The sequence below is a fragment of the Pleurodeles waltl genome, chromosome 4_2, assembly GCF_031143425.1.
Source record: "Pleurodeles waltl isolate 20211129_DDA chromosome 4_2, aPleWal1.hap1.20221129, whole genome shotgun sequence".
NCBI lineage: Eukaryota > Metazoa > Chordata > Amphibia > Caudata > Salamandridae > Pleurodeles > Pleurodeles waltl.
Window position 1 is genome coordinate 693,250,058 of NC_090443.1, and position 14,819 is coordinate 693,264,876.

The 14,819-nt window shown below is 39.7% G+C and overlaps 1 protein-coding gene across 1 annotated transcript in view; it reads right to left on the reverse strand.

Moving 5' to 3' along the window:
- LOC138293931 (vitellogenin-A2-like) overlaps window positions 1-14,364 on the reverse strand; it is a 79,453-nt gene extending 65,089 nt beyond the window's left edge. The window contains exons 1-9 of the mRNA XM_069233209.1: window positions 14,325-14,364; window positions 14,193-14,213; window positions 13,928-14,079; window positions 6,319-6,570; window positions 5,459-5,620; window positions 5,223-5,371; window positions 1,900-2,050; window positions 775-932; window positions 529-694 (exon numbers count right to left, since the gene is read on the reverse strand). Coding sequence (XP_069089310.1) covers window positions 529-694; window positions 775-932; window positions 1,900-2,050; window positions 5,223-5,371; window positions 5,459-5,620; window positions 6,319-6,570; window positions 13,928-14,079; window positions 14,193-14,213; window positions 14,325-14,364 — 1,251 coding nt within the window. The remainder of the gene's footprint in view (window positions 1-528; window positions 695-774; window positions 933-1,899; window positions 2,051-5,222; window positions 5,372-5,458; window positions 5,621-6,318; window positions 6,571-13,927; window positions 14,080-14,192; window positions 14,214-14,324) is intronic.
- Window positions 14,365-14,819: the final 455 nt, after the last annotated feature.

The following is a 14,819-nucleotide window of genomic DNA, read 5'->3' on the forward strand; positions in this document are numbered from 1 at the left end:
TCTGTCAAACGTTTCCTACTTTGAAAGGAACTGCTATGATGGTGGCTCTTGTCAATGTAGAGAGATGTCTATGGGTCGATGGGCATCTCTAAATTTGGAATACAGGATATCTGTCAGGTGTTCCTTCGCCCTCTTCATGACACTGGATCTTTGTACTCAGAGGAGTGCTTTAAATTAGTTTGGTGTAATTCCCAGGGTGAGTAGGAACAGACTCCAAAAATGTGAAGTATTGCTAGGGGCAAGCAACGACACCCAAAAGTTAGAAACAAAAAAGCACTGTTTTACTTGACAGATTTGAAGATACAAATTTGGGTTCATGGATTCAGAATGGTGTGGCACCAGAATATATTTGTCCGAATATCGTAGTTTGGTATAAATACAGTGCCCTAAATATCATCGACAATATACACCCAGTAGGATGATTTTTCTTTTTTAAACAGTATTTAAGACAGTAAATTTACGTCAGGTGTTATTTCTCTAGAACCCGCAGCTTTGACAAATCTGAGAAAGTTCTATGAAGTTACTTACTTGAGCTACTTGTAAGGTTTGGTGATCTGCTTTGGTGAACTGGACAGCCAGAGTGACAGCCTGGGCTGCTTCCCGGGGGCTTAGCTCCTGGTTGTGGATCTTCTGCTTGATAACCTTCAATGCATCAATAGTTCCCACAACTGGGATAGTGTTGAGCAACCAACGCCTGCAGTCCAACAAACAAAGACTCTGAGTCACAAAGAAACATTTCCATCATTTCAAGATGAACTTGTGAGCACCATTTACCTGTATTGAGGTCTATCTGCAAATTGTTTCCATATGGCCTGGATATTTTCATAGTCCACGGTGCGCAGAATCTGGGCGAGCTGCAGGAATTTGGCCGGTGCATCAGCGTGCACCTGTTGTTGGTTGTTCTGCACTAAGTGCTGCAAGGTTTCCGATATCTATATAAAGCACACATCAAACACATTAGTCTGTGGTAGAAAATGGTATTGAAGAGGATAAGCAAACATATAAGGTGCAGCAATGTTCGAGGTGTAAGGCATAATGTCATGGTAGAATAAGGACGTGTTTAGAAAGACAGCCAACTTCCTGGTTAACCCATGCAGGTAAAACTAGGATCACTTAGCTCTAATATTGGACTCAGGATAAAACTTGAATGAATTGGCATTGTGGATTTCCATGATAGTGAGAAGGATAACTTCCAGCAAATATACACCACGAGCAAAGAGGGAGTACCACAAGAAAGTAAGCATTTTGAGTTTTTGAAGGAAACATACAGTAATGAGTATTGCAGTGTGTGTTCAGAAATGTTGTTCTTTGCATTTCAGACTCCTAAAAGGCTTTAGTTCATGACAACTGGGCACCTGGACCTAGGTCCAATGCACATAACACCCATCGGAAGAGTGGGAGCTATTTGGAGGATGCACGTGGCTGTTAAGCTTTTTTTCCCAGGCACAGGAAGCCAAAGGACATATCTGCTAAATGCTTCTGTTAATTGAAAAATGGGTACCAACCTGTTTCGCAATGGAACTGAATTTCACATGAGAAGAGGTTATATTTATTGAAATATGTGGAAGAATTCTTACTTGATGATCACATAGCTTTATTAATATTGTCATGAGTAATTGTTATTGTACATGTATTTTACAATACGAGTAACGATAAACTCAGAGTACAACAAATGTATTAATGTTGCTTATACTCTTTGGGCCAGGTTAAGTTTTTGTAGTCACTAAAATGTACAGTATGGTTGAAGTTAGGACGTGAAATAATAAGAAGTTATGTTTCTTCAGTCTTCCATCAGTTCTAGTGTTATGTGTAACTGTGCAAATCATTTATAATTTCACAATAAAGGTTGAATTGCTATTTCCTTCTTGTATGGATAAGGTTTAATTGAGCTGTACATACCTGAGCCTCAGGACTTCTAGTCTTAACTAGCTGAATTGGCATCTGCAAAACTTCAGAAGCAAATTGGTAATGAAGGCCACCTCGGTTCTGGAGCGCCATCTGAGGAGTGTTCACTCGATTGCTCTTAGTTTCAACAAATGTGAGCACTTGTCTGAAAGAAAATATAGCAAACAAACACATAACATTTACTACTTAAAGTCCTTCTCATTGGGCATTAAGGTCCATATTTATATTTTTTTTGTGTCGCATTTGAACTGCTTTTTGACGCAAAAGCGGCGTAAACTTACAAAATACAATTGTATTTTGTAAGTTTGCGCCGCTTTAGCATCACAAAATGACGCAAATGCGGCACTAAAAAAGTAGAAATATGGGCCTAAATATCTATGGTGGGATATGGATTTGCGAGTTTACATTATCTTCTAAATAGGATCATTACGAGCTCTCAACTTTCCCAGTTGCAGGCCTGAGTAGTTCCTCCAGTTTAGGTTGTTTTGTTTGCATTCAATAATTTGGAGTCACGTTGACCCAATTATAAAATAATTGCCAGAAATACTAAAATGAAATTTAGCATTTCCGAAATGGCGACATCATAGAAATCGCTATTTAAGAAATGCAAAACGCTATTTAAAGAGATAACAATTTTTTAATAGCAATTCCTGCAGAGTAGGAATTGCTATTAGGAAATCACAAATCAGGAATCCCATTGCATTCGTGTCAATAGGCCAGTTTTGCATTTCCCAAATAGCGATTTCCTATTTGGGAAATACAAAACGAACGATGGCAATGGGGAAAAGGCCCCCTTGGGTGCACCCCAAAAATTGTGGTGCACATGTAGAGCACGCACATGCCCAAGGGGCATGTGTGTGCTCTATTGCAATTTTAAAAAAGCATTTTGGGGTGCTTTTTTTTAAATTGCATGTAGTTACCATCAATTTCAAGTCAATGGTAATTGCATTTCCTAAATGCCCAAATCACATTTAGGAAATGCTTTGTACATCAGAATAGGAATCACAAATGGGTAATCCCTATTTGTGAGTTCCTATTCATGGGATCGCTAATTGCAATTTCTTCAGGGTGGAAATCACAAAATGAGATTTCCTGAAGGCCTTTGTATATCAGAAATGGCCATTTTGCATTTCTTAACAGCCCGAAATACTGATTCTGACCCTTAGAAAATATTTTAAAAAAAGCTTTGTAGATCTGGCTCTACATGCCCAAGAAAGCAAAGTTGTGGACTGGAGAGTCTACACATGTGTGGCCCTAGCAAATGTGGGAGTAGTGGGTCACTTTTATTTTGATGGAAGGACTGTGTGGGACCTTAATATTTTCTGCAGTTAGATCGCTTATGTAGCCCCTTATGAAGCTCAGTCACGTCCACTAATGTAGCTCCTCAACTCTGTTCGATCCCACAAAGCAGCAAACAATACCAAATCAAAATCTTGACAATAAAAATTATAATTAGAAAACATCCACAATAATTTAATTTAATTTGTGATATTTTCAGAGTTAAAATGTATGTAACTTGACAGAAGAGAAGAAACAGAAAACGTGTATCTCTGATTTATTACACTATAAAGCACTATTGAGGAAAACAGCCAGAAGAGCAAAACGTATAACGACGAGTGCAGGTTGAGGAAGAGAGAAATAGCAAACTGTGAAGTTAAAAAAATATATAAAGGAAAAGTAGGAACAAAGCAATTTGGTAAGGGTCTTTATATCTCTGTCACCGTTTGGAAAAAAATAGTCTGGAAAAATGTACCCCAGCAGAAAACAGTCTATCAAATATGTTAGCTAATAAAAATTAAAATTAGTAATAGAATATTTTCATCAGCAACCCCTTTCCTTGATATTTTCACATACTACCACATCAACCACGAGGCAAATCAGTCTACCAAATTTTTGGCTAAGTAAAACAACCTTTCAGGCAAACCTGTTTACTTTGCTTCAAGTAGTTAAAAATGTGTTACTTAATTGTACTCAGTTTTTGAAACATTATAATCCTTTAAAAAAATGGCCAATAACCTCCGCAACGTTAGCCTTTCACCCGCTTTTGCTATGCCTCCTGCGGGCATATGAGTCTACGGGAGACTAGCACCAGTTTATGTATATCGACGGAAGGAAATAAAAAGAGAAAATCTAAGATTAAGACTAGAATGCTTCTGAGAATTTGCAGCAATCCAATTTCTCAAGATGTTTGCACAATTTTAAATATATACAATGTTTATTGTTCCATAGAATTAGTTTATGGATATTTGTATATTGGTTCAGCTTTGTTTCTAGTTACAATGACATACACTATATAAAATGTTGCAATGGCTAACCAAAGCAGAACAAAGAGGCAGAACGCAGTGTGAGCCAAAAAGTAACTTTCTAGCATTAGTATGCAATGTGATTGCATTTCTGCAGAGGTGACTCTTCTACATGTACACTCCAGAAGCAGCTAATTGTGGGCCAGATGTGCAAAACCTTTTAGCAGTCGCAAACGGACCGATTCAAAGAACCGGGCCGTTTGAGACCAAAAAGCATTTTCTTATGTACAGAGGCCCTGTTTGCGATTTGGTAACCTAGTACCTTATCGCAAATAGGGTTTGTGATTCGGTATAAGAAAGGAGCTTGCTTGGGGCATCCCTTCCTAATACCGAATTTTACTGGTAAGTGTAAATGTTTTGAGACCGAACTGTGGTTGGAAAAAATTCACATTTTACCGACTCCTTGAAGGAGGTGGTAACCCATTCGCAAGTGGGAAGGGGTCCCCAAGGGACGCCTTCCCCTTTGAGAATGGTTGTAAACTATTTTTTAAGAGTCGGCAGTGGTCCTAGGGAACACTGCCGACTCTTAAAAAATGAAAAGGAAACCTTTTATTTTTATTTTTGAAACACATCTTGTTTTCCTTTAAAGAAAACGGACTGCATTTAAAAAAAAGGTTGCTTTATTTAAAAGCAATCACAGACCTGGTGGTCTTCTGACCCCAGTAGGCCACCATTCCTCTGATTTTTGCCATTCCTAATGGGTTGCAAATTGTGACCTACGTCATGAATATTAATGAGGTAGATCTATTTGCGACACACTGGGAATCGCAAAACATGTGCAACATACTACTTTAAATATGTTTTGCGATTATCCAATGGAGAATTGCAAAAATTAGCTATTTGGTAATCGCAAACACAAGCTTTTGTACATCTGGCCCTCTATTTTTAAAGGGTAAGCGCTATGATTTGTCTTATAGAATTTGAAATTAAAGATTGATTTCAAATATATCTTGTTGGTAAATATATTATAGCTTAAATATTTGAACGAACTTGATAATTTTGGAGAATATTTACCTGGCTTCCATAATAGCTGCCCCATAAAGCTCATAGAATGGGGAAAATTGATACACCTGTCTCGCGGTCACTTCAGTGATCAGAGCACCACCGTCGCTGTATTTCATCTTGTATGTATACGTTGCTGCTCTTCTTAAACTTTTTGACTTCTATTTAAAAACCATTGATATTGATAAATGTTTGTGCCATAAATGGAGAGCTGATATAGCATAGTACAGAGAGAGAAGTGGTCAAACCTGCTGGCAAGCAGCGCATTTCTCCACGTAAGCCATGCCGATGTTCTTCTCCACTTTATCCTGGCAGTTGTTCAGGTCCCTGGATTTCACAACAATAATGCGATCAGCCCTCTTGTCCTCTTGGATCACATACCTCGTGTGGCAGACACCAGTGACTCCCGACTGAGGAAATCAACAGGGAAAGATTACAATTCTCTTCTGAGCAATCCATTGTTAGCGTACCCAAACAGTGGTATGCAGTTGATGGAAAGTGTGGCAAAAGGTCTGAGATGGGGCCCGGAATGGCATGTAATATATCACATGACAAAAATATCAAACCTACATGGACTGCCAGTATATCTTCAATGTAAGCGGATGTAGAGTTAAGAAGAGTAAATATAAATTTATATTCATATATGTGAACTGCTGATATAGCAGTAGGTGAAGTGGATGTGGTATTTGTATGTGGATTTTGTTGACCTCAATATCGTAACATACAACTGTGGCTGGTTGTACGAAAATATGATTAGAACGACAAAACAATCGTTAAAGAGTGGAATTTTTGCGAAGGTCTAAGAAACTGACATTTTCTCTGGGTATATTCCTTCCCATGGTTTAATGACACAGTGCCCCTCCTACTGGGCTAGCAACCACAAAAGCGCTGGAGAACATGGTTGACCCTTCAATCATAGACTCATTTGGCTTAATATAATCAATGCCTTTCGGAGGTTTCAGCAATACACAGGCACTGATTATATGTAAGAAGAAACTACAATTGTCACTAATTTCAAATGTAGCAGTGATCAGAAGAAATTAATTATAGTTATAAGGTATCACATTGATTTCTCAATTCTACTTTCACCATCGCATTTCCTACCAACCTCTTGTAAGTCATAGACATTTTGCGACTTCTTGATGGTAACTTGCAGCATGTTCACGATCCCTCTGTAAATGTTCATCACAGTTTCAGAAACAGTTTCCGGGGCATAAAAGTCACCGATTCGTCCATTGCTGTACTCGAACTTCACAGGTCTGCTGAGTTGAGCAGCGAGAACCTGGGTCAGCTTTGATGAGCGAGTGAATGGATCCTTGGGCCAGATGCCATTGTACTCTTTGATTTCTGGAGCTATTATCTATAAGTAAAATTGGAAAAAATATCATGTTTATAAATATATTTGAAGCCAATATGTTTGGCTGCACAAGTGGGGATTTACTATAGCTAATCTTTAATTCATTTCACCAACGTATTTTTAATTTAATTCATGAATTTGTTCATTGCAATGAATACAGGGTAGCACATGTGCCACCACTAGTTTAGAAATGGGTCATGGTTTAGGGCAGCGGTTTCCAACCTGTGGTCTGGGGACCCCTTGGGGGCAGCGAAGCCTCCTCAGGGGGTCTGTGACTGCTTAGAAAATGTAATAATATAACAGATTAGGTCCCCAGCTTTCAGTAATGAGTTATTGGGGGGTCCCTGGATACCAATAATGATTCAGTGGGGGTTCCCGGGTTCCAGTAATGATAAAGTGGTGGGTCCACAGAAATCAAAAGGATAGGAACCACTGCTTTAGGGAACTACTTTGTGAGCTTGCTTGTTCCTAGAATCATATATGGTTAGTTACTAAAGTTTTGTTAGGGTGATTGTGTGGAGCGACGTGGAACAAAGCACTGCATCAATGTACTTACAATTGCAAAAGTCCACAGGCACAGTGGAAGATTGTGGAGAAGTGGGCAGGCTCCTACACAACCATTTGTAAATAACACTCAAAGTACTCCAAAATAACCCCACTAAGTTTTTCACAGCTTGGTTGTACTTCAACGCATACAGAGGAGTACAAATTATAGAGTACTTAACCTTCTAGTCGACATTTTGAGTAGCAATGTGCCTTTATTATCATTATGATTATAACAGAATTAAAATCATTAGTATTAGCAGTACTTGTAGTGTATTTCCCTTTAATTATTATTGTGTTGGTAACAATACTGATGATAATTGTACACTAGACTGTTCAAGCATCCTTAGCGTGTGCAGCGACATCTTATGGATTTTGGGAGCCATGGCCCAAAAGTATTTAGAGGGCTCATGTTCGGAACAGCATCGAATTTATTATCCAATCTGAGCTCTTTCATGCCCTCTTTGGGCAGATCACTGACAGTGTACAGGCACACTCGTCCTAATTCTATAAGTGTTTACATCTAACCTTTAGGGAGTGTGGCATGTTCTTTTAATATTGTAACACAGCAGCAGCTCACTCATATTATTGAAAATAATCTCAGTAACACCCTCCCATTTCTCATGTGTGGTCCTGTTCTGATCCAAAAGAAACCTTTCTTATGGATGTTGCATGAAACAAACACAACATTTCTCCTCAAAATGTCTGTAATAAACCCTGGCACACCACCCACATTAAAATACATTACTGAAAAACGGTTTTTAAAACAGTCTGTTTAAGAATTATTTAAGGTCATCAGGGCAAGACTTTCTGCAGAACAGAGGTGGCTTTATCAGGGGACCCCCTGAAAGGCTGGGGCCTGGGCCAGAGTCCACTTTGCCTATTCCTTAAAAAGTCTCTGAGTGTGTGCATACATTTTGACATGGACCTAAGTCTTAAACGATAACTTATTGAAAGGTTCTTGGGGTCAGGGTATTTCTCTAAAATCCATAAAGCTGTGTAACCACTGAGGGCAGCATGTAGATATAGGTCGTAAAAGGATATCGTCCAAAAACCGAGGAATGTCCTGTACACCCTCCTTTCAGTTCCCCTTCCTGATTTAGAGGTTACGCGACAGTGATTTTCCTGATGTCAGAACTCGCTGCCGCCATTGCGGAAATCCTTGCGGTGGACACAACTCTTACTTTTCCACAAGTGTGAACTTTCTTTGCATCAAAAAAGTCAACCTTAGTGTTTTTGGGCAGAAATGTGCCAAAATGTCTCTCACATGATAAAAGAAAGCTGCAGGACATGATAAATAATAGTTATAATATTTCTGAAGAAAGACCTCCGGTTTGGTGCCTGTCTTCAGAAGTAACATAAGTGGAGGTAAGTCTGTCATGATGCCATGAAATGGGGTACCTGAAAGCATGTTTATATTTTTAGAAGTGGCACCGACCTCTATGATGGGAGTCACGTTAGTAGAATAAGGTACTCTAATATGGCTTGGAACTCTGACTTCAGGGGGCTAGCCACCATTGTGGTGGCAGACATGGTGCCTCCGCTATACCAGTCTTACTCCCGACATTGCATTGAACCTTAAATGAGGCCCTGAGAAACTAAAACCTGCCATGATGTGAGACCTTTCTCACTTTGCAAATCTAAAACATTGTCTTGCATATTTAGATAATAAAGCGGGCACAATATGAAACCTCGGAAGAGATAGCATTTAATATTAAAGGAGTATTTTATTTTATCAATGACAGTATACTGAAGGCATGAAGGCAGCCCATCTTGTAGCCCAAGATTATATGTAACCAGGGCCGACGAAAAAGCGTCACAATGGTTAAAAGCAGAAATCCGCAAGAGTGAGCTAAAGGGGCAGGGAGTGCCTGTAGATGGATTGAAGAGGCCTGAGATGGCTTCAGGATTACACTGCCTCTGATTTCCGTGTTCACACATTTAATTGCAGTAGCCGCGTGTTTCAGAGGAGGGTTTTGGACACCGGCACCTTTTAATTTCCAAATTAAGCACTGCCCTATGGGGCATATTTGAAAAAAGTGGCGCTGCACACAGTGCTGCGCCACTTCTCTTGCGTCCTTTAGCACCATGCAGTACTTAGGGGACTAGCACCAGAATTTTTTATGCTAGTCCGGCACTTTGCAGGATTAGCATAATTATTTTTTTACGCTAATCCTGCAAAGCACCCAGAGGCCCATTGTAACCAATGGAAACCTCCTTTTAATGCCTGCTCTGAGCAGGGGTTAAAAGTGCTGGAACAAAATGGCGCAAAGAAATCTGTCAGATTTCTTTGCAACATTTTTTTGGCCCCCTTAACGGGGGATGCCCCCTTTGCATACATTATGCCTGGAGCAGGCATGATGTAACGTAAAGGGTTACAAAGTGGCCCAAAGCCTCCATTGTGCCACTTTGTAAATATGGTACGCCACATTAGCTTTAAAAAATGTACACATGTGGCGTTAGAATGGCACTAGGGGCTCTAGAATATTCCCCTATGGGGCATATTTGAAAAAAGTGGCGCTGCACACAGTGCTGCACCACTTTTCTTGCACCCCTTAGCGCTCCCATAACACCACCATGTGTGCGCTGTATTTAAAATACGGTGCAACATGGCGGTAGTTAGGGGACTAGTGTCAGAATGTTTTACACTAGTCTGGCGCTTTGCAGGATTAGCATAAATTTTTTTGATGCTAATCCTGGAAAGCACCCAGAGGCCCATTGTAACCAACAGACGCCTCCTTTTAATGCATGCTCTAAGCAGGCATTAAAAGTGCGGGAAAAAAATGATGCAAAGAAGTTTGTCAGATTTATTTTCGCCATTTTTTGCATTTTTTGGCCCTCCCTAACAGAGGAATGCCACCTTTGCATACTTTATGCATGGCGCAGGCATAATGTAGCGCAAAGGAATACAAATGGTGCAATGCATGCATTGTTCCACTTTGTAAATATGGCACAGAAGTTTTGGCCTCCTAACACCACATTAGAATAAAAAAATTATGTTAATGTGGTGTTAGAATGGCACTAGGGGCTCTTAAATATGCCCCTATATGTTATGTGGCTAGCTGAGTAGTTTAGTAAAGCCAACCTTTACAAGTGCTTTGAAACACATGAATGTATGTGAAAGGGGAGCGATGGAGAGATGAGGGGCACATTTGCCGGGTGGTAGAGAGTGAAACCGAGGAGGAGGTCATTGGGTGGGTCGCCACAATAAACTGTTGCACAGGGCACCACAGTCCTAAAACCGGCCCTGTATGTAACAGGCGCCTCTGTTCAAGATTAGCGTAGATATGAGGCTATTTCTCATAAAGTAACAGAGCTTGATACAGCCTGTCATAAGTGACATTGGACTTCAACGTGATATGCAGAGATTCTCCTCTACACGGTCTCACTTGGGTTGAAATTAATGTGTTTGTTCGGAGTGATATCTGAACTTTGGTTTGTATTTGCGATTACTTAGTTTATAATCAAGTTTAATAATGAATTACCCAGTTTCTCTCTTCATTTACTGGAGGGGAAGTTGCAGAGATGTTTTTGCACTATTACTCAAAGATCTCCTTCACATGAATCATGGAATTTCCTTCTTATGTAATGGTTAGTTGGCAGAGACCTATCACATGATTTGGCCCTGAAATCATTTTTGACTTTCTTCTAGGTCTAATATTGGAGCTGATCATGTCATCGACAGCTAAGACACCCGACATGTCATGCTCATTTTGTACTGTCAATCACAGACTCGCATACACCAAACAGGGACCCCCGACCTTGATATAAGCTGGATCACTTGCCACAGTGCAGCCCCATCTGTCATGGTATTTTTTAAAAGCACTTACATTTCACTATTTGCCCACTTGTTAACCCTGCTGTCATTACACATTTTAGACAAAGTTTGTTCGGCTCCTTGAAAGAACTAAAGATATTCCTGTTTATCAACTGAAAGGTGACCAACCTGACATTTCAGGAATTATCACTCTATCGCCATTTGACATTGAAAATGAAAGACCATTGCGGCCAAAATCTGGTAACCTTGCAGCAGTGACGCTGCATCGCCCTTTTCAGTTATAGGTTTTGTTAAGAAAAGCGTGTCTTCCATCCTTAAAGATGCAGTCGCAGCCACCTGTTTTGAGACGATAAGGTGCACTGATATTGTTGAAAAGCATTAGCTTGTGATGAATCTAGAATTGTATGCGTGTGCTACTGGGCCCTTAGTTCCACATGTATCATTTCATTTTACATTTCTAGGATGCGTACATTAAATAGAAGTGGGCCAGCAAGTCAGCATCTTTTTAAAGACAGTATGGTACAGAAAACATGGCTGCTCGTTCTTACTGTTGTTACCTTAGTTGTATTATTACTTGTATATTAAGGTTAACTCTCTACTAGGGAATTATGTCTGCGAGAGAACAGGGAATACTTTCAGCACACACACGAATGACTCAACTATTTGTCAGAGTTATTTCTTGGCCTATGCTTCCACTCCCCAGAGTCATACTCTTCTTTTCTGTTGTCTCATAATATGAAATAAATAGAGAGTAGCTCTCCCTCTTGAGTTTTCATCCTATTCCCTGTATTTACCCATTCCAGTTCAAATGCAGTTTAATATTATTGTGGATATTATCTTAGCCAATGCAGAGCATCTGAACTTCAAAAAAAGATAAACAATTTTCATGTAAGTTTAAGCAAGTGAACTAATTGCTTCTTGAGTATAGACATTGGACATCATGATATTGGTGATATCTTTGCAGGTGCAATACCTCCATCCTATAATCCTATATCCAATATCAATAAAAAGGTGATCTTCAGAGGCCCCTTTTAGAAATTTAGAAATTGACAAGTTTGTGTTCAATTCCACCTCAACGTACCTGTTGCATCTCAATAGAGAACCTATGCGCATAGAGAAATAGTATTCCACCACTACTAAACCAAATAGTATTCCACCACTACTAAACCAAATAGTATTCCACCACTACTAAACCAAATAGTATTCCACCACTACTAAACCAATGTTAAAAAACCCAACTACAGATCAATAGAAGAACCAGTAAGTTACAGTCACTCGATACTTGCACTGAATTAGGTTTCTGCCACTCACAAATTAAATGCAAGGGACACTAAATACAGCTGCTTCTGTAACATATATTGTGGGACCTTTTCACATTCATATGGCTTATGGAAAACATTGGAAGCGATCTCTGGTCTCTTGCACCCCGTCCGCTTTCTTTAGTGTGTGTAGGGGAATGAGAAGTTCCTCGCAAGACTAGATTCTACCCATTCCTGGAAATGGAATGGATTTCTTGCTAATAATGCATATATAATCAAAATCCACTAAAAAAAGGTATCCGGATTTATAACTGAAGCAGTTTTGTAGTACTGAGTGGGCTGGAGGTGTCCTTTGCAAAGACAAACAATAAAGGCTGTTTAGTAGATATCACTTTGATACCCCTGTTATTGTCGTTGAACAAAAAGACTTGCAGGTTCATTTATACCCTCAAATGCTCATCTGGCACTCCACTTCCATGCAAAGGGCCACCCACTGTATTTAGAAACCCCCAGTTCCCTCTTTCCCCATTAATGTAGTTGTTGCTCTGGAGACCTAAAACAATGCCAAGGGGGCATCAGGTTTACTACTCCCTTTCAGCACCCCCTTTTTTTAACAATAAACTCCAAAAGTGCAAGACTGCGCTAAAAACAACAACAATGCCCATATGTACAGGGAGTTTTTTCTTTGCTATGGTGGCCACTGAGCAAGTTATTTACCTGAGACCACCAAGATCTGCATAGCAGTCTCAGGCAAGGAAATCTAGTGACGTGCTTATGCTCCTCCAAACCCTAAACGATCTCATTGCTTCTTTTTTGGCTGGGAATGTGTGACTTTGCACATATAGATGGCAGCTTAATAATACAGCTTTGTGGAGACAGCAACATAAAGTGCTGATCTGAAGATTTTTAAATAAATAGTTACATTACATTTCCATGTTTGCAACTACCTTACTTTTCACACACCTGCAATTATTAGGCAGAGGGAAATTAAGAGATGTGCCCAGAATCATAGCATTTTCAGTCAAGTGTCGAGGCCACGAAAAAAGATAGGCTCCCAGGTTCGAAATTCGGCAACTCAGCCACTAGATCACGCCTATGTCATAGGGGGTCTTAATACTGCCTCTGTATATTTCGAGAATTACATACACTCATTTTCTTACTGCTCTGTTTGTCAAAGTTGATCTACTATGCCAATTGACCAGCAACTTTTGTCTAATTTCTTCCCTCTTCTATCAGTCTCTTTACTCATTCATAGATGATATTAGCCTGCTGATTCAATTTCACCTGCTGTCTTGTATACATTTGCTAATATTTGTTGCTAGTTTGCATTCGTTACAGCATTAGATACACCACAACTAGACAGATGCAGTGTTAGAACTTTTGCCATAATGAGCAACGTGACGCTTCGATGAGGTCTCATTGTCCCCCCCTACTTCGCACCTTCACACGAGCAACTCTTTACTAGTTTTGTGGACACCATCTACGAATGTCTGCTCTAGTGACAGCCTTATGACTTTGTAATATGATGTTAGGGCTGTTTGTTGAAAAACTTAACAAAATGTATCAACTCTAAAACCAGCCTCAACCAACTCAGCAGGGGGCTATGTCTTCATAGTTCTTTTGTAAGAGATGTTGCTTCATGAATACCAAACCTAACAAAATGTTCATGATATTCTATGAATGTCTTTCATGTTCCGGTTTTAAAATCGAATGTGTTTTACTTTTCAAAAAACTCACAACCACAGCTTTAAGTAATCTAAGTATACTAGTACTCCAATACCTTGAGCATATACGCCTTCTGTGCAATACCACTAATTTCCACCTTGCAGTTCAGTTTCACTCCAGATCTGGCTGTGCCACTCTCCGGCAGTCCGTTCAGGATTAGGGCCTCATACTGGTACACATAGGTCTTACTTTGGCTTAGGATGGGTTCTGAAAGGTAGAGAAACTATTACTAAAGTGTACTGTTCTCCTGATTCTGCACTAATTCTCAGCATACTACACACAGTTTAAAACGCACTTCAGATAACAGGAGACAGACCTACCATAGTTGTACTGCTCGCTGCCTGTAAGGGGAATTATCAAATAGGGATGTTAGAACTGAGAAGTAATTTCCATGTACAGAAGATATCATTACTCAATACACCTTAACTCATGAAAAAAAGTTTTGAACGTACCCACAAGGGCGAGCAGAAGAGCTAGGATGATTCCCCTCATAGTAATGGCGAATGGAGCCCAAAAAAGATTCAGTTGCTTTTATAGGGAATCAATAGACCTGTGACGTAGAGCTTTGGCAAATCATATGTTTTTTATCAGAGAGGCCAAGCTTTTTTTCATTCACAAGGACATTTAGCTTTCATTTGACATGTATTCTGCAACACCTTACCCTGCCAGAGTGCCGTTTTCCATGTTTATAGAAAGGTTTCTAATTAATTGAACTTTTAGAAAACCTTTAAATTGTAAAAACCATGAAATAATTACGGTGGTTCAATGTTATCTGTTGTTGTTGGAAGTGGGTCGTGTATTTTGGCATACTCACTATGGATCGATAAGGCACAATAACTTTGTTCCGGTTATTGTGACATGACCTAGGAGATATCTTGTGTGTTTTATGAGCTTTCCAAGTAATTGAGAAAACTCACGAAATGGCGACAATTTGACCGGAGGCAACA